The sequence below is a fragment of the Hemiscyllium ocellatum genome, chromosome 19 (genome assembly GCF_020745735.1).
Source record: "Hemiscyllium ocellatum isolate sHemOce1 chromosome 19, sHemOce1.pat.X.cur, whole genome shotgun sequence".
Classification (NCBI taxonomy): domain Eukaryota; kingdom Metazoa; phylum Chordata; class Chondrichthyes; order Orectolobiformes; family Hemiscylliidae; genus Hemiscyllium; species Hemiscyllium ocellatum.
In genome coordinates this window covers 51,483,266-51,502,300 of record NC_083419.1, presented here as the reverse complement: position 1 = coordinate 51,502,300, position 19,035 = coordinate 51,483,266, and the positions used below count along the sequence as shown (strand labels likewise).

At 39.0% G+C, this 19,035-nt stretch overlaps 1 protein-coding gene across 2 annotated transcripts in view; it reads left to right on the top strand.

Moving 5' to 3' along the window:
* The first annotated feature begins 9,708 nt into the window (after positions 1-9,708).
* LOC132824756 (sorting and assembly machinery component 50 homolog) overlaps positions 9,709-19,035 on the top strand; it is a 28,873-nt gene continuing 19,546 nt past the window's right edge. The window contains exons 1-4 of one of the 2 annotated variants that reach the window (XM_060839463.1): positions 9,709-9,848; positions 13,107-13,217; positions 15,617-15,718; positions 18,531-18,618. In XM_060839463.1, the coding sequence (XP_060695446.1) occupies positions 9,828-9,848; positions 13,107-13,217; positions 15,617-15,718; positions 18,531-18,618 (322 nt within the window). In that variant the 5' untranslated portion in view covers positions 9,709-9,827. The remainder of the gene's footprint in view (positions 9,849-13,106; positions 13,218-15,616; positions 15,719-18,530; positions 18,619-19,035) is intronic. The other variant, XM_060839464.1, reaches the window with a different exon arrangement.

Here is a 19,035-nt window from a genome sequence, read left to right as displayed (position 1 = left end):
AGCACATCAACTCAATGGTATTTATCATTTTAATCTACTAAAGTTATCAGGATATAAACTATTTTATTAAAACAATTACTGGATTTTAAACTACTGGATAGTTAGTTTGATCCAAACCATATGCATTAGTTTACTTCTTTCTGTGTACTATTGCTACTGTGCACTCCTTTACGTGCGTGACTAATAGAAACCTGACCAATTGCATTTGTTAATTAAAAGTTAGTATATCAAATTCATTAATACTTTGGTATTTTGCCTTTGGGACTTTTGAATATTCAAGTATTTGTAAGTGGTATCGAATTCACGTGACCATCTTCTACAACTTTACACATTTTTTTGGACTGTCTAATTAATGTTTCTAGCATTGCAAAAATATTAACTTGTTAAAATGTTTGAGTATTGGACTTTATATTGTGCTGAAGGTCTTGTTGTAACAATGGAGGGAGTCTCTAAATTTTGTTTTTAAATAGAGATCTTTAATATTCTATCTATCTACTCCCCAGTAACTTCCAGTGAATGAACTTGCTACATGCTATGGAAAATTGTGTGTGTGTGTGTGTGTGTGTGTGTATATATAAAAGCATACATTTCTTACACCATGTATTTTTGTTCATCCATTAAGATGACTAAAAAAACCTGGAATTTTTTTCAGTAAAAGGTGATTTTTTTTTCCTCTTAAAATTTCTGTCAAGTCAACTTTTATCTCTGGTGCTATTTTCATTGTGATCTTTTTGAAGATGATAAAAGTCATGATGTGTTTTGTATCTGTCAGTACTAATTGATGCACGTACCTCAATTTCAAATTTGTTTTTGAATATTACACTTTTTTTGGATAAATTTAATTCTATTTATGTTTTTTTTGTTTACACGTTAAATTAAGTAATTTTATAGTTAACAAATTTCTGTATGGTCTGAAGAGTGTATCTCTAGAAAGGTATAATATACACTGTATCTTAAATCAAGATGAGTACTAATTATAGTTTCTTCTCTGATTCAACACACTCTCCAATATTACAGTCAATCTTTTGTGACATTGCCTGGAGTAGAGATCAAGTTTTCTTTGGCTTCAGGATTAAACAGGAATACTGTAGCAGAAAATGCTGAAAATACTAAACAAGCCTGTTTGTACCAGAGAACAAAGTTAACATTTCAGGACCATGATCTGTCACCATGTTTGAGACATTGGCCTGCATAACTTTTTTTTGTTTCCCTCAGTCATTTGAACATATGTCCGTCTGCACTTGCAGCTTTCTAACCTGACATTTATCAACTTGCTGACAAGATGCTGTCTGCAGAACTGATCTCTATGTAATGGGATTAACACCAATTATCTGACACCTTCTCCACCTCCACAAGACCATGACTATATCATTGAATGTAAAGCCATTTTTCTATCACTAAACGCTATTGTAGATCTTCCCTCCACAGCCTCAATCCCAAATAACCAACTTCTCCCACAACATCCACAAACAGGACTCTGCTTGCAGATTTCTTATTGCAGCCTTTGTCATCGCATGGAACTGACTGACCCTCTTTATCTCAACACTTTTTTTTGGTTTAAACTGTTCCCACCTAATCAGTGACTCTTTCATATCTTGCCACATTTTTTTTTAAAAGTTCTGATGTACAGTCAGGGACCTGAAATGTTCATTTCTGCTTTTCACTCTCTACTGTTAGACCTGAGTATTTGTTTGTATTACTGATTTTCTGTCTTGACCGTACTTCATTTTTGCCACAGAAATGGTGTGCACAGATAATTCTGCTTTCATTTTAAAGACCTGTATTCTAATGTTTATGTAATGCGTTGATGTTTTTATAGAAAAATCTGTCCAGGGGAAAAAAAAAGCAGAGTTCACATTTAATCAAATAAAACAGTTGTAAACAGGTGCTCGATTATCATTTAAGATGACAAGTTTGCATTGGCTATTTCTAGCATAATCAACTTTATTTTTCTATGCTCACATTTCAGTAAATATTTCGCACAAAAACATGTGAAGACTTTTTATATTTGTACTTGCTCACCCATGCCATTGTACGTGCCCAAAGGGAAAAGCAAATTACCATGTTTTGATAGATCTAGGCAATAATTAACAAGTTTAATTTAGTCTCTTTCAGATCTGCATTTCTCTTTTTTGTTTTCATTCACTTTACACGAAAGTCAACTAGAGTCTGTAGGTAAAACTTAAGAAGAATGCAGCATAATACACTACAATACAATATATTGTTAGAAAACTTTTAGATCAGGCAGTTCAGAAGTAACACATTTATTCTAGATGAAGGGATGATCACTTTTTTTTATTGGGATTGTACAATAGACCCCTTCCCCCAATTCTTCCCCCACCACCACCCCAATAGTCAGAGGGAAATTGAGAAACCAACTTGTAAGGAGATCTCAGTTATCTGTAAGAATAATAGGGTAGTTTATGGTAGGAGGTGTTAACTTTCCAAACATCGACTGGAACTGCCATAGTGTTAAAGGTTTAGATGGAGAGGAATTTCTTAAGTGTGTACAAGATAATTTTCTGATTCAGTATGTGGATGTACCTACTAGAGAGGGTGCAAGGCTTGACCTACTCTTGGGAAATAAGGCAGGGCAGGTGACTGAGGTGTCAGTAGGGGAGCATTTTGGGGCCAAAGACCATAATTCTATTTGTTTTAAAATAGTGATAGAAAAGGATAGACCAGATCTAAAAGTTGAAGTTCTAAATTGGAGAAAGGCCAATTTTGACGGTGTTAGGCAAGAACTTTCGAAAGCTGATTGGAGGCAGATGTTCGCAGGTAAAGGGAAGCCTTCAGAAATGAGATAACAAGAATCTAGAGAAAGTATATTCCTGTCAGGGTGAAGGGGAAGGCTGGTAGGTATAGGGAATGCTGGAGGACTAAAGAAATTGAGGGGTTGGTGAAGAAAAAGAAGGAAGCATATGTCGGGTATAGACAGGATAAATCGAGTGAATCCTTAGAGTATAAAGAAAGTAGAGTATACTTAAGAGGGAAATCAGGAGGGCAAAAAGGGGACATGAGATAGCTTTGGCAAGTAGAATTAAGGAGAATCCAAAGGGTTTTACAATTATATTAAGGACAAAAGGGTAAGTAGGGAGAGAATAGGGCCCCTCGAAGATCAGCAAGGTGGCCGTTGTGTGGAGCCACAGAAAATGGAGGAGATACTAAATGAATATTTTGCATCCGTATTTACTGTGGAAAAGGATAGGGAGGATATAGACTGTAGGGAAATAGATGGTGACATCTTGCAAAATGTCCAGATTAGAGAGGAGGAAGTGCTGGATGTCTTGAAATGCATAAAGGTGGTTAAATCCCCAGGACCTGATCAGGTGTACCTGAGAACTCTGTGGGAGGCTAGGGAAGTGATTGCTGGGCCTCTTGCTGAGATATTTGTATCTTCGATGGTCACAGGTGAGGTGCTGGAAGATTGAGGTTGGCTAATGTGGTGCCACTGTTTAAGAAGGGCGGTAAAGAAAAGCCAGGGAACTATAGACTGGTGAGCCTGACCTCCGTGGTGGGCAAGTTGTTGGAGGGAATCCTGAGGGACAGGTTGTAACATGTATTTGGAAAGGCAAGGACTGATTCAGGATAGTCAACATGGCTTTGTGCGTGGGAAATCATGTCTAACAAACTTGATTGAGTTTTTTTGAAGAAGTAACAAAGATGATTGAGGGCAGAGCAGTAGATGTGAACTATATGGACTTCAGTAAGGCATTTGACAAGGGTCCTCACGGGAGACTGATTAGCAAGGTTAGATCTCATGGAATACAGAGAGAACTAGCCATTTGGACACAGAACTAGCTCAAAGGTAGAAGACAGAGGGTGGTGGTGATGGAGGGGTGTTTTTTAGACTGGAGGCCTGTGACCAGTGGAGTGCCACAAGGATCGGTGCTGGGTCCTCTACTTTTTGTCATTTACATAAATGATTTGGATGCGAGCATAAGAGGTACAGTTAGTAAGCTTGCAGATGACACCAAAATTGTTTGTGTAGTGGACAGTGAAGAGGGTTACCTCAGATTACAACAGGATCTGGACCAGATAGTCTAATGGGCTGAGAAGTAGCAGATGGAGTTTAATTCAGATAAATGCGAGGTACTGCATTTTGGGAAAGCAAATCTTAGCAGGACTTATATACTTAATGGTAAGGTCCTAGGGAGTGTTGCTGAACAAAGAGACCTTGGAGTGCAGGTTCATAGCTCCTTGAAAGTGGAGTCGCAGGTGGATAGGATAGTGAAGGTGGCGTTTGGTTTGCTTTCCTTTATTGGTCAGAGTATTGAATACAGGAGTTGGGAGGTCATGTTGTGGCTGTACAGGACATTGGTTAGGCCACTGTTGGAATATTGTATGCAGTTCTGGTCTCCTTCCCATCAGAAAGATGTTGTGAAACTTGAAAGGGTTCAGAAAAGATTTACAAGGATGTTGCCAGGGTTGGAGGATCTGAGCTACAGGGAGAGGCTGAACAGGCTGGGGTTGTTTTCCCTGGAGCGTTGGAGGCTGAGGGTGGATCTTATAGAGGTTTACAAAATCATGAGGGGCATGGATAGGATAAATAGACAAAGTCTTCTCCCTGGAGTCAGGGGGTCCAGACTAGAGGGCATAGGTTTAGAGTGAGAGGGGAAAGATGTAAAAGAGACCTAAGGGGCAACCTTTTCACGCAGAGGGTGGTACCCATATGGAATGAGCTGCCAGACGAAGTAGTGGAGGCTGGTACAATTGCAACATTTAAGAGGCATTTGGATGGGTATATGAATAGAAAGGGTTTGGAGAGATATGGGCCGGGTGCTGGCGAGTGGGACTAGATTGGGTTGGGATATCTGATCGGTATGGACGGGTTGAACTGAAGGGTCTGTTTCCATGCTGTACATCTCTATGACTGTAACTGCCCATGTTAAACTATCACATTATAATTACACTTCTGGAGCTGCAACAATTCCAATCACTTAAAGGTTTAATTCCAGGATGTGACATAATACTTCAATGAGATTTAAGCTAACTCAGATTAGTTTACCTACAGTGTGAAAACAGGCCCTTCAGCCCAACACAGCGACACTGACTCTCCAAAGAGTAACCCACCCAGACCCCTTTCCCTCCAACTAATGCACCTAACACTATGGGGCAATTTACCATGGCCAATTCACCTGACCTGCACATCTTTGGACTATAGAAGGAAACCCACACAGATACTGGGAGAATGTGTAATCTCCACACAGATGGTCGCCCAAGGCTGGGATCAAACCTGGGTCCCTGGTGCTGTGATGCAGCAGTGGTTAGCACTGAGCCACTGTGCCACTCCTGTTAAAGAGTAACCCACCCAGACCCAATTTCCTCTGCACCTAGGACTACAAACAATTTAGTATAGCCAATTCACCTGGCCTGCACAGCTTTGGGCTGTGGGAGGAAACCAGAGCACCCAGTGGAAACCCACACAGACACGGGGAGAATGTGCTATTTTGCTGTAATGCTTTTACAGAAATAGCTTGCTTCTATTCCTGAAATATATGAAGAAGCAACACTATACCACTTGAGAATGTGGAGACAACATCCTTAGACTCAGGTTCACACTTATTGCATTTCCCTTTTAAATAATAATGAAACAACATCCATGATTCTGTGAAGAAGTCTTTCAATCCTCCTATTTTGGAAAATGTTTAAATTAAGCAAAGGAGCAAGTCTGGCAACCCACTCTTGCTATGGAAAGGTTTGGCTGGAGATGGCATGAAAAGTAAGATTTGAACGTTATAGTGCTTTTCCTGACCTTAGAATGACCTAAAGAGATTTCCAGCCAATGGAATTCCTATACTGTTGAACTGTAAGAAGTTCATAATGTCATATGTACTGTAGTCATAGTCTCCCTTTATTATGGGGCCACACAAGAAGATTTTATGAGAGGCATAAGAACTTGTAGAAAGTCAGTTTCTCTTGAGGCTTTCCTATTTCAAATTGCAGTCGAGAAATCATTAATTGTAGTAAGTTTGCTGCTTCTTTGTATTTGTTCAGTTGTAGCACATCTGTGGGATTCTTTTCTCACTGTAGAATTCCGAACTGTGCTAATGTCAGTTATTACTCCCTTTTCTGAAAAATTAGATTCCATACTTAAGTAAAATTCAACAAGCAGTTGTTCCTGTCTGATAAGTTAAGTTGCTATTAGTTATATTTGAGCTTTGCCACTGATTATTAACTTGCGTCATGTCACGCTGATTCTGACCATATTTGTCAGGCATGCCTATAGGTATGCAGCAGTGATGGTTCGAAGGAATAGAAATACCAACCCTAATACTCCTTCCCTTTCTGGGCACCAAGACAGTGATAAAAGCCTAGAGATCAACAAATTTGACACAAGCCAGTTGTCCAATATGGAGCTTTGCTAATCAAGGGAGTCATGTTTGTATTATTATAAGCATGCCTTTATAGGCTATAGGACCACTGAAAAGTTATAGCATAGAAATAGGTCATGCACTCTATCATGATGGCACAGTTGAATAAACCACCTTCCTATTCCAATTCTACTTTACAGCACCTGATGCTTAGAGACCACAGGTTATAATGCTTCAGGTGCAGTTTCAGATTGCTTCCAACTGAGTTGAGGGTTTCTGCCTCAACCAGCAAACTGGGCAATGAATTTCAGACAACCACCACCCTCTGCAATTTGCCTGACCATCTTATCTAAAGGCAGCACCTTCTCTAGCATAACCTCAGTAAGGCAATGTTGCGTCTCCCAAGTATTGCTTAATCTTTATAATGGACATGAACTTAAAAATGTGTAGAAGTGCAAAAACTGAGCTAAAGACATAGTAACTATATACTGGATGAAATAATCAAAATTGAATATGTACAGCATTTATCTTAAGGGTAATTGACTATATGGAGAACAGCAACCATGTTACTGTGAACCAGAATTTCAGTAACAGCAATATGGATTATTTGCCAGCATTCTTTAAAAGTTTGTAAAATTTGAAAATGTGTAATTTGTTATGAAAATAAATGATTGAATGCTTAGTTATTAAGGTTGGAAGCATTTTCAGTAATGTACCAGAATACCATGGGCGGCACAGTGGTCAGCACTGCTGCCTCACAGTGCCAGAGACCTGGGTTCAATTCCCGACTCAGGCGACTGACTGTGTGGAGTTTGCACATTCTCCCCTGTGTCTGCGTGGGTTTGCTCTGGTTTCCTCCCACAGTCCAAAGATGTGCAGGTCAGGTGAATTGGCCATGCTAAATTGCCCATAGTGTTAGGTAAAGGGCAAAATGTAGGGGAATGGGTGGGTGGTGGGTCGGCGTAGACTTGTTGGGCCAAAGGGCCTGTTTCCACACTGTAAGTAATCTAAAAAAAAATCATGTTCCAACTATCCTGAAATATGCCATACTCAAATTTTATTACTTTTGATTTTACATTACTGTCCAAAACGTAGTGACTATCTTGATCAGTAAGCACCTCTTAATATATATTGTTCTGTTTGAAAAATTGACAAAAACATCAACATAAATAGGGCAGGTGACTCATTGAGGTATAAGGATGTGCATTTCCAAAAACCAATGCATTGAACATCAGAACTAACAAAATTTCTAATAAAACATTTCATCAGGACCAGAAACACTAAGAAAATTGATACACATCTCTTGAATAAATGTACATTAAATAGAAAGAATGATCACAAGTAATGAACATTTGCATGGAAAAAAGTTATTTTCAATGAGTGATCAATCCAGTGCCAGGCACAGAACTTTCAGCATCAAACCTTTGGAAAGAATGAAGGCTGGAGAAGTGGGAATTCACTTATTTGAACAACCTGGAGAAGCTGGTATTACTTCTGGAATATAGTGTGCCTCTACTTTTCACTGGAGTGAACAGAGAAAGTTAGTATTCTAATTTATGAAGTTTCAATAAAATAGAAGCAGATTCAATAATGATTTTCAAAAGTGAACACTGGAAATACTTGGAAATCACATCAGAGTGCTTGAAGAGTGGAATCAATGGAAATCTTACAAAGGGCTGGTGTCAGGTCCTGGGGTTTCAAGAAGTTTGAAATATTGCTATTTTGCCTATATCTCGAGATGGTAATAAATGTATTTCTCAGATCTTAGCATCTGATTTGGATTGTTACATTGAGATACCAATAGCAGGGTACATGTAAGTACGTGTGTACAATATAGTTTCCAGATCATATCTCTTAAAATACTCAGCTCTTCCCTTGAAGCTTTTTCCTGCTTGCTTGACACTCTACTTACATTACTGAAAAACATGAGAACTTCCATTTCGCTGGGAAGCTTCCAGTCAATCAACATCCAGCAACTTGCTCTGAAAACAATACTAAATTTGTGATAAATTGCACACATCTGTAGAGACCAACCGCAATATTCTAAATTAAGCTGTATCTTTTGAATAAATAATCAAATTGCCCTATCTTCTAATGTTATTGAATCATTTTTTATTAAAATCCAAAATCTGGAACTGCATCTGTACACAAAGTAATTTTTCTCCTGGGGAATGTTGCTGAACAAAGAGACTTTGGAGTGCAGGTTTATTGTTCCTTGAAAGTGGAGTTGCAGGCAGACAGGATAGTGATGCAATTCTGGTCTCCCTCCAATAAGAAGGACATTGTGAAACTTGAAAGGTTCAGAAAAGATTTACAAGGATGTTGCCAGGTTTGGAGAATTTGAGCTTTCGAGAGAGGTTGAATAGGGTGGGGCTGTTTTCCCTGGAGTGTCAGAGCCTGAGGAGTGACCTTATAAAGGTATTTCACATCATGAGGGACATGGGTAGGGTAAATATGGGGAGGGGTGGTACAGTGGCTCAATGGTTAGCACTGCTACTTCACAGCACCAAGGTCCCGGGTTTGATTCCTGCACATTCTGTGTCTGTGTGGGTTTCCTCCCACAATCCAAAGATGTGCAGATCAGGTGAATTGGCCATGCTAAATTGTCCATAGTGTTAGGTGCATTTGTAGGGGAATGGATCTGGCTGGATTACTCTTCAGAGGGTTGGCGTGGACTTGCTGGGCTGAAGGAGCTGTTTCCATACTGTATGGAATCTAATCTAAAATAGACAAGGTACTTTCTCCAATGTAGGGAGTCCAGAACTAGAGGGCATAGGTTTAAGATGAGAGGGGAGGGATGTAGGAGGGACCAGAGGGTGGTGTGTGTATGGAATGAGATGCCAGAGGAAGTGATGGAGGCTGGTACAAATACAATATTTAAAAGGCATCTGAATGGGTATATGAATAGGAAGGGTTTAGAGGAATGTGAGCCAAGTGCTGGATAGTGGGACTACATTAGATTGGAATATCTGGTCAGCATGGATGAGTTGAACCATAGGGTCTATTTCCTATAGGATTGTACATCTCTATGACTCTAACTGGGCCATACGGAGGTATGTCTGTTAGTTTTATTTTGATTTGATTTATTGTTGTCCCATTTACCTAACTCCAGTGAAAAGTAGAGGCACACTATATTCCAGAAGTAAAGTCCGAAACTCCTTAGTATTCCAGGAAGGATCAACGCTCCAAAAGTCAGTGTCTTCAGATAAACCCGTTGGACTCTAACCTGGTGTAATGTCATTTTTGACCTTGGGGATAGCATCAACCGCGGGCCGCATGGCCGCCTCTAGCTGGAAGGTTCCGCCGACAGTTGATTGACGGCTACCTTCAACATGTGATTGGTCCGTGTCGCGGCCCCGCCCTCTCGCTGCCACCCAGTCAGCGGGCGCGCTGGCCCGGTCACGTGCTGTGTGCTGACGGCGGCGTCCTTGCTGTCGGTCTCGGGCCGTGTGAGGGGTCATCAGGTGGAACCCGGCGGCGAGGAGGAGACCGCGGGCCCGGCTCTCAGTGACTATGGGTACTGTCCACGCTCGGGTAAGGACAGGCGAATGATCCGGGATCCCCGCGGGGATGTCCTCTTCAGCCCTCGAGCCTCCCTAACCTTCCTCCCCAAAGTTGCTGGGCCCTCTCTGGGATCAGCTTATTGATCTGTCCAAGTGTTTTCCCAGTGAGTTACTGCTGCCACCAGCATCCTGACGGGGAACTATTGACAAATTTCCCTCGAATATTGAGGAGGAGCGTTACGTTTCTTCGCTGTCCATTCCTGGGATGTGGTTGGCAAGGATTGATTGGCCACCCGTAATTGGGGAGGCGATGATGTGTTCAACCACTTGGCGTGGTGTGAGTGCAGTGCCCTTTCCTCAAACAGTTTGATGCAACTGGGTAACTTGCTAGGTAGGTCATTTCAGAGGGTAGTTAGCTCACTTTTGTAGGTCTGTTTCATGAGTTTGTATGACTTTAGGCTTCTTGTCACCTTGCTGCTGCTGCTGACCTTTCTTTGTGGTTCAAGGTTGTAGAAAGGGTGACATTGATGATTTACTAACTTATTGCAATGCTTCTGTTAGATTGAATACTACAAACAAATGTGTGTCAATGGTATGGGCTGTGTATATGAGTCTAACTGTAGAGAGATTTTTGAGTTTTAATGTGTCCCTTCACCTGTCCAAACGCACAATGAGTGTATGTCATCATTCTTTTGACTTGAGCTGTATTGGTGCTTTCACAGGTCAAGTGGTGAACTACATGTCACAGAATATCTTGCTTCAGCCCAGCTCTTTTGCGGTGTAATTTTTAAAAAAGTTAACGCTTGAGATGTTGACATTGCTTGGTCTCTATGCCAGTGGAAGTGTTGAAATTGGGGTTGTTGAATTTTTAGACCATCAGGATGCATAAAATACTTGACACATTTTTCTTTTGATGTGTAGTCTCTGTAGTTATCATAACAAATCTATAAGCCAATTTATAATTCTGTTGTAAGGTCCTGCAGACAACAAAGGAGATAAGAGACCAGTTAAACTTTCTTTGGTGTTAGAGGATGCACATTAGCCAGAATACTTGATGAATTCTCTAGCTTTCTCCAGGTATGGAACACAAGGTACGTCTAGCAGTCAAGTCCTCAAGTTGGATTTGTGCCCCTTGAACATCAGGCAGAGATAAGAATGATGAAGTTTCATTGATAAGCTTTTTCTGCTGCCACATTTGGGAGAACGTTACCAACTCTCCTGACAGTTGGATAATGTGAAATGGAAATATATTGCACACTTGTTGGGTTAAATGGACAATTTGTGTGCTCTTGGTGCCATCTTATGTACATGTTACCTAGGTACAGGATGCTTAAGTATATGTTACAGAATTGAGCAACTCATTAATAAAAGCTCAGCATAAGAATAAAGGATAAAGAAGTTTTCTTAAAACGTACTCGCACTTTAGTCTTTTAATTAAGTCCATGCCGGCTTTCAGACCGCTGAGCCAAGTGTCTAGGAGATGCTAGGCATCAATCCTGGAGGCCTTGCTTGCAGTCCTCAAGGAGCTCGCTGCTGTTCCCGTGCTGGCTTCCGCTCTGCTCTGTTTATCTCTGGGACTCCCCAAAACGTGTTGCCCCCATGCTGGGTTGGCATGTCTTCAGGGCTCACCTGGAGTCGCTGCCTCCCACGGTGGCCTCACCTGGGACTTGCCCCTAGGACATGCCTGAACTCGCTACCTCCATGTTGGCCTGGCCTAGGCCTAGCCTGTGGGATTCACCAGGACTTGCCGCTGCCACTCCAGCCTATCCTGGGCCTCTCACCCGGCACTCGCCTGAGCTTGCTGCCTCCGTCTGGCCCCTCCAGGGCAACTGACTGCCCACTTGGCAACTACTTGCAAGAACAAACCCCCATTGCTATCTCTGTTGTATCCAGATCATGCATTACACATAAATAAGAGATAACAAGCTGGGCACCAATAGGTTTCATGCACATTGCATTGTATTCACATTTTTATATTGTGAACTCACTTGTGAGGGATGTATGTGACCTGATCATAAGACTTAGGAGCAGAAGTAGGCCATTCAACCCATCATCTGCTTTGGCATTCAATGAGATCATGATTGATCTGATATGCCTCAACTTTCCTTTCCTGATGACCTTGATTCCCTAACTGATTAAAAATCTCTCTATCTCAGCCTTGAATGTACTGAACAACCCAGCCTTAGCAGCCCTCTATGATATATAATTCCGTGGATTTGGAGCCCCTTGAGAGAGAAAACTCCTTCACACCTGTATCTTAAATGTGCAACCCCTTTTTTTTGAGGTTATACCCTCTGGTTCTCAACTCTCCCACAAGGGGAATCAGACCTTTCCACATGTACTCTGTTAAGTCCACGAAAACTCTTCTATGTTTCTAGAAGGTTTACTCTCATTCCAAAGAGTGCAGGCACAATCTACTCAACCTTTCCTCATAAAGCATAATCTTTCATCCATACTGGTATCAGTCTAGTGAACCTGCTGTGGACTGTCTCCAATGCCATTTTACTTTTCATTTGACAAAATGCCCAAAAATGCTTCACAGTATTCCGGTTGTGGCTAGTACCTCATACGGTTTGAGCAAAACCTCCCTTTTATTGTTTCAATCCCTTTGAAATAAAGGTCAATATTCCATTTGTTTTCCTATTTACCCTTCGAACTTAGGTGCTAGCATTTTGTGATTCACATGATCCTCCACATGTTTATTCTGTACCTTGAGTTCAAAGATGATGCATTTCCCAAAATAACATGATTGGTTTTGTTTTACCTTTGAATAAATGTATGCCTTAAAATCTCAAACAGTTTCACCATTGAAATGTATGTTACTTGTCAGCAGTCTTTAACATTATGCTCATTATGTCTGGCATTTACATTTTCACTGTGTGTTCTCAGACCTGCGCCTTCTCTACCCAATGAGAAAACCAGTGAACATTTGGGGGAAAAAAATACATTTTGCATAATTAATCATGTTTGAAGATCTTTCCCTTATTATTAAAATTTTAGACATGAACTGATTATAGATCCATTGTCATTATCCCTGGCTCATGCTTCCTAGAAATGCGTACTTTTATTTTCCCAGACCCTTTTGGTCTAGGGAACTATTTTGAGCCTTGGATCCAATAAGACTGAATTATTTTATTCATTGACTCTCGATGTGCGCAGCACAAACTAAGAGTAAGAAGCAAACTACTGGTATTTGACTTCTTCATTTTTTTTTCCATGTTACTGTATCAAGCAAGTATGCATTTAGAACACTAGAGAATAAAAGAGAAATATATACAATATCTTTCAGAGCTTGGAGCCTCTTCCAGTGAGTGGACCGAATTTATCACCTTCAGTGGATGAACTGGAAACAGTTGAAGTGGAACCTGAAACCAAGCAAGAGGTTCTGGAAAATAAAAGGGTGAGAAACTTTTTTTTAATCTTGTGCTTTATTTAAAACAGATTTGTTTATGACCATATATTGTGGGATTTTGTCTGTTTTCACTTAGCTAGCAATGTCTGCTGTGTGCTAAAGGACAGACAAGTGATAACGTGGTGAGTTATTCAAATAAATCACAAGATGAAGCAAGTTGTGAAATTCACCTGGAATATAAGTTGGGAGTCTTAGTCTGTAGAGCACTGGAAACAAAAAGCCCTGGGTTGATTCATGGAGAAAATAGTCTGAGAAATCAGCACTTCAAGTCACCAATCAACCTAGTGGTTTGAAACAAAAGCACATTGCTGCCATAACTCAGAAGGTCCAGCAATATCTATGGAGTGAATACAGAGTCCAGTGACTCTTCTTGAGAACTATCCTGATGGTATTTTTGCTGTTTCTATAGCCTTTCAGCATTGTTTGTAATGCCTGAGAGATTCAGGCAATTGTACTTTTAAACCTAGACTTTTTTTCTTGCTAACAGCTTGAAGTTGTCAAGCCTGCATGCTAGATATTCTGAACCACATACAAAATGTTGGAGTTATTTTTGCTAAGTGACTTTGAGTTAGCTATTGCTAGTTAAATTCTAAAATGACAAGCTAATCAATATAGTTTATTGATTTTGAAGTTTACCGCTTCAGTTTGTGTCTGTGGGCAATTCAGTTTTTATTATGACCTCAAATTGATGCTTGTTAGATACTCAAAGTCCCAGAAGATTGGAAAATTGCCATTGTTGCACCTACATTGACAAAAGAAAGGACATAGAAATGAGGTAACAAGAAGTCAGTTGGCTTCATGTCTGTTATTGGGAAAATGTTATAGTCTGTCATGAAGGATGTAAGAGCACAACATTTATAAATGCAAGTTATGATCAAGTAGAGTCAGCGTGGTTTCATGAATGGAAAATCATGCTTGACAAATTTACTCAACTTTTGAGGAGGTATCCAGCTAGATAGATAAGTGAAGCAATGGATGTGATTTTATTTTGATTTTTAGATGGCTACTTAATAAGGTAAGAACCCATGTTGGTGGAGGTAATGGTTTATCGTGGCTAGAGGATTAGCTAATTAACATACAGAGTTGATGAATTTTCAGGATACTAACTAACTAGTTTTCTACATTGTATGGTTTTATTCTGGAAGCGAATACTGATGCAGCATGGAATTAATTCCGGTGTTGGTTTCAGAAAGAGTTGTTTTTCCCTCTTGCTCATCACTTCATCAGATTTTCTAATGTGTTTCAGGCAATGAGTTATACATTTGGAGTATCATAACTTTCAGCCTTTTCTGTTTGGTACAAAGTTCCACTGTTTGCCGATTTTTTTTTTTAAAATTCTAAATCCCCTTTTGGAATTGCTATGTCCTCATTCTCATAATTGCACTTTTTTACATGAATTCATTTGCTTATGCATGACTATCACAATGTTGAATGAACTTGTATTCTAATTGTTCAGAATTGTAGTACTTAAAGTATGCAGAACTATGTATCTGAATTGACAGCTAGTATAAATTTCAAATCTAGGTCAGAAGCCTCCTTTTAAGTATCTCTTTAGCATCAGATCTTACCTCAAAACCATGCAGCTAGGTTGTGATTAACAAAGCAGAAATGTGTGGTTTGAATATAGAGTTTCTCAGCTATAATACTGTATTGATTCTGCTTGAAGAACCCAAGATTATGTTTTAAAATTGAAGAAACTGTCTGAATTTCACGTGGACTTTAAAACTTTAGCTCAAACTCTTTAACTACCCGACTGACTTCTAATCACTTTTTGACTTCTGTTATTGTGTTGATAATCTGTATATGGGACTTCTTAATGACTTGTCATTTTCTCCATTTGCGAAGCTGGATATTGTAACATTCAAAATGTAATGTGGAGTTTTCTTGTTTTGGCCCAGAAATGAGGAAGACTATGTGTTCAGCAGAACCCCATGCTCCTTCCACCATTGTTGCCACTGCTTTCAGATCCAGCCAATCAAATTTTAATTGTAGCGTATGACAGGAGTTCGCATTGCTCAATTAAGTATCTGGTAACATAGTGATTTAATTTAATTTGGTTTCAGTACTGGGTACTATTACTGGCACATGTATCAATATTATATTAAATACATGCTAAATCACTTAGAGAACATCATTCTTTCCAATCCTCTGATACGTTCTAAATTCCTGAATTTAGTCAAGACTGTCTGATTGGGTTTCTTGGTTAATCCTTGGTCTTCTTTTTTCTTGTTAAGCCCTATTAAATAAATTATAATTGTACGTCATGTTTGGGTTCTGCTCGAGGGAATTAGCTTTTTAAAGTTGAATTTATACATGCCTATTTTAAGTTTAGAAGAATTCTCAATTTGAAATACTTGTCAGGTCATAAACTCTTTTTCCCATTCTAGGTGGTAGTTCAGCACGTGCACATTGATGGAATTAGCAGAACTAAAGATGATCTCCTAATATATGAAATTGCTGATGTATTCAAAGCTAAAAACCTCATTGAGGTAAGTATATATATATATATATATATATATATATATATATATATAAAAAAGCTAGTAGAACAAATTTACAACAGCATTAGAGTGTTCCAGGGCCCTTTCCATAAACATGTTAGTTAATTTGCAGGAGAAATAATTTGCATTTCAATTGGGAGGAAAGTCCCAGGGCTAATTAATGGAGAAGAATGCATAAGACACAAGAAGTGCATAAAATATCATTGGACTATGTTTGTCTTCACTATGGCTTCGAGGTACCGTTGAGCTATTTGTTTCATGTACAACTTTAACTTTTCTCCTGCTCAACAGCTGTAAATTCCCAGCCCTGCAAGGTGATTCATGTTTTACATTCTGTGTCTGCCCATTTTTTCACCCTTAACTTCTTCCAAATAATCATTTGTTTCTCTAATCCAAAGCCCTAGCCCTCTTTCAAATCTTCTGTCTTGTGATAGTTTCTCTCAATGCAGTCATCTATATTGTTAATAAAGATGAAGAGCAACTGTCCTAATGTCATGTTATAGTAACCAATCTGCTAATAGAATGATTATCATTGGAAAATGCTATTAACAAGAATGTAATAAACTGATGTTCCAACCAAGTCCATAAGATTCTGTCTCATTAAAATAGACTATGTATGTTTCATAGGCAGAATTGGATAATGCAGATGCTGGAGATTAGAGTCAAGATTAAAGTGGTGTTGGAAAAGTACTGCAGATCAGGCAGCACCCTGACGAAAGGGCCTTTGCCCGAAACGTTGATTTTTCTGCTGTTGGATGCTGCCTGACCTGCAGTGCTTTTCCAGCACCACTCTAATCTTGACATGTATGTTTCATACGGACTTGTAATGCAGATTGTCTTCCCCTTGAATTCTTTCTATCCTGAATTTAGTAATCTCAGCAGATTAGATTAAAGTACAAAGTAATATTTTGAGGCGTTATCTTTTGTAGAAACAGAATATTAGATTGTCGAAACATGGGGTCCTAATTACCTTTCTGATCCGTTTTAAATAGACATTAACAAAATGAATGACCAACAATGTAAATTACAATACTTTTCCTGCACTTTTGATTCATTTTTAAGACCGGAAACCACAGAGTAGATGTGGTTGGTACTAGTACAGCTTTAAGGTGTTTGCTTCTAAGATGATTTAAAATTAATGAAAATTTATAAGCAGCCACTGTAGATAATGTTTAAATTTTTTTTAATTAGTGGACCTCCACAAAACATTTGAGTCAAAATGAGATTTTGTGTATTTTATAATTAATGTATTAGAGATTAAAGAATGTGATGAATTTAGCTTTATCTTCCCCATTTTTCACAGTCAGGTAATTACTTTTAAAGTTTTACTGGTGTAAATGCAGCTGCAAATGTGTGCACAGTAAGTTCCTAGGAACACCAGTTAAACGAGTGACCAATGCTTGTGAAATTAAATATTGACCTGAATATGACAAGAACTCACCGCTCTTGTCAAAGCAGTACTATGTGTATGCAGTAGGCAAGGATTGGATTTAATGCCTTTTCTTAAGGCTGGTGGTGCCGTTCTCCTTTAGTCTGTATTGAACTGAAGTATAAACCATGATTATACAATTGAATCTCTTCAGTTATGATTGACAGAATAATCTTATGACTCTCAGAAGTGTGAACACCAACCCAAGACTGACACCTGAACAGAGCCATATGATTAGAATTTATACAAATATAAATTTATATTAATAAGTTTATTTAGTACCTAGTATGATGTACTGAAGTAATGCAATTGTATTGGAATCACTGAAGTCTGTGGTGCAGAAGAAGGCCATTTGACTTATTGTGCCTAGCAATTCATATGGGCATTATTCTCTAGTACCAAATCTCCTTTTTTTTTCCCCATACATTTAAAACTTTCCTCCCTAATGTTAATCCATGCAGTATTTGCCAGGTAGAAGCAAAACTTTGCAAGGCCTCTATTGAACCTGCCTTCACCACCATTCCAGACGGTACATTCCATATCCTAACAATTCGCTCACTGAAAAGGTATTTTTCTCTTAACACCCTTTCTTCTTTTACCGGTCACTTTAAATTTATGTTCTTATTCCCATTCCTTTTCCAAGCAGGCACAATTTTGCCCTATCTATTGTGTCCAGTCTGCTAGATAGAACCATTTTCAGTGTGCTGCACACCCACAAACTGTGTTGAGTAGAAGGATATTCGAAGATTTTGGTTAAATATTATAGAGAATATGATGGTTTTGAGGTCTGGTCTTGAGCCTTTTCTAAAAAAATACAAAATACCGAGTTAAGGTTTCAGGCCAATGTCATAGTGTATGTTCTGAGTTGGGGGAATGCCTGCGCTTCATGCACTGTGCAGTGTTATCACCCGTAATAAATCAGCAAGAGATTTTTAAGATCGAGGGGAACAGAATCAACCCAATTCAGTACAATAGGTTAAATTTGAACTGATAGGTGAGATTGACCTCTGCAGCTATTAGTTTGCTCCACTATTATTAACTTTATTGGTTATTAAGTTATGGAATCGACTTTGCTATTATTCTGTTTCTTTAACAGTCACTTAGGCAAAACAGTTTTTTTGAATCTACGTTTTCTTGACAGCAGTACGTGTCCTCCTCAAACATTACTTTTGTCATACAATTAAAACTTTTCCCCTTAAGTTAATCCATGCAATGTTTGCCAGTTAGAAGCAAAACTTAGCAAGGCTGTGTTTAGCAAGGAGCACTATAAAATTTAAATTTAATACTTTGATAATACTTTTATCACTATAAGAGCTGTTTCATTGCAAAGTTTGATGAAATATTAATTTTTTTCCTATCTTTTTTAAAAAGGTGATGAAGAAGTCCCATGAAGCTCGTGAACGCTTACTTCGTCTGGGAATTTTCAGAAATGTAGAAGTCCTTATTGATACTGCCGAGGGTAATTTTCAAGATGTACATACTCTAACCTTCTACTGCCTAGCAGTTCCTGGCATAGTTGAATGCAGTTTAATAGTATTCCTGAAGTCTATGAAGGGTGTCTCCTTTAAATATTTTTCTTTGCTTTTGCCACCCCTCCAATTCAGCCTTTGTTTTTTTTCCAAAAGAATCTGTGATTAGATTAGTAAAACATCTGGTGATCAAAATAATCCTGTCTTTCACCTGTATCATTTATTCAGTATTTCAGACACATTCATGCTCTATACTGGGCCCAGTAACCCTTGTATCTGGCTACTACATTGTCTTCGATACATATCATTAAAAGGGAAGCAAATAACTTGTTTCCACTCTTACGGCTACAAATCCTTAATAAGCTGTGCAACTACTTGTGGAGAATGTGTTCCATCCCTCCCAGTGA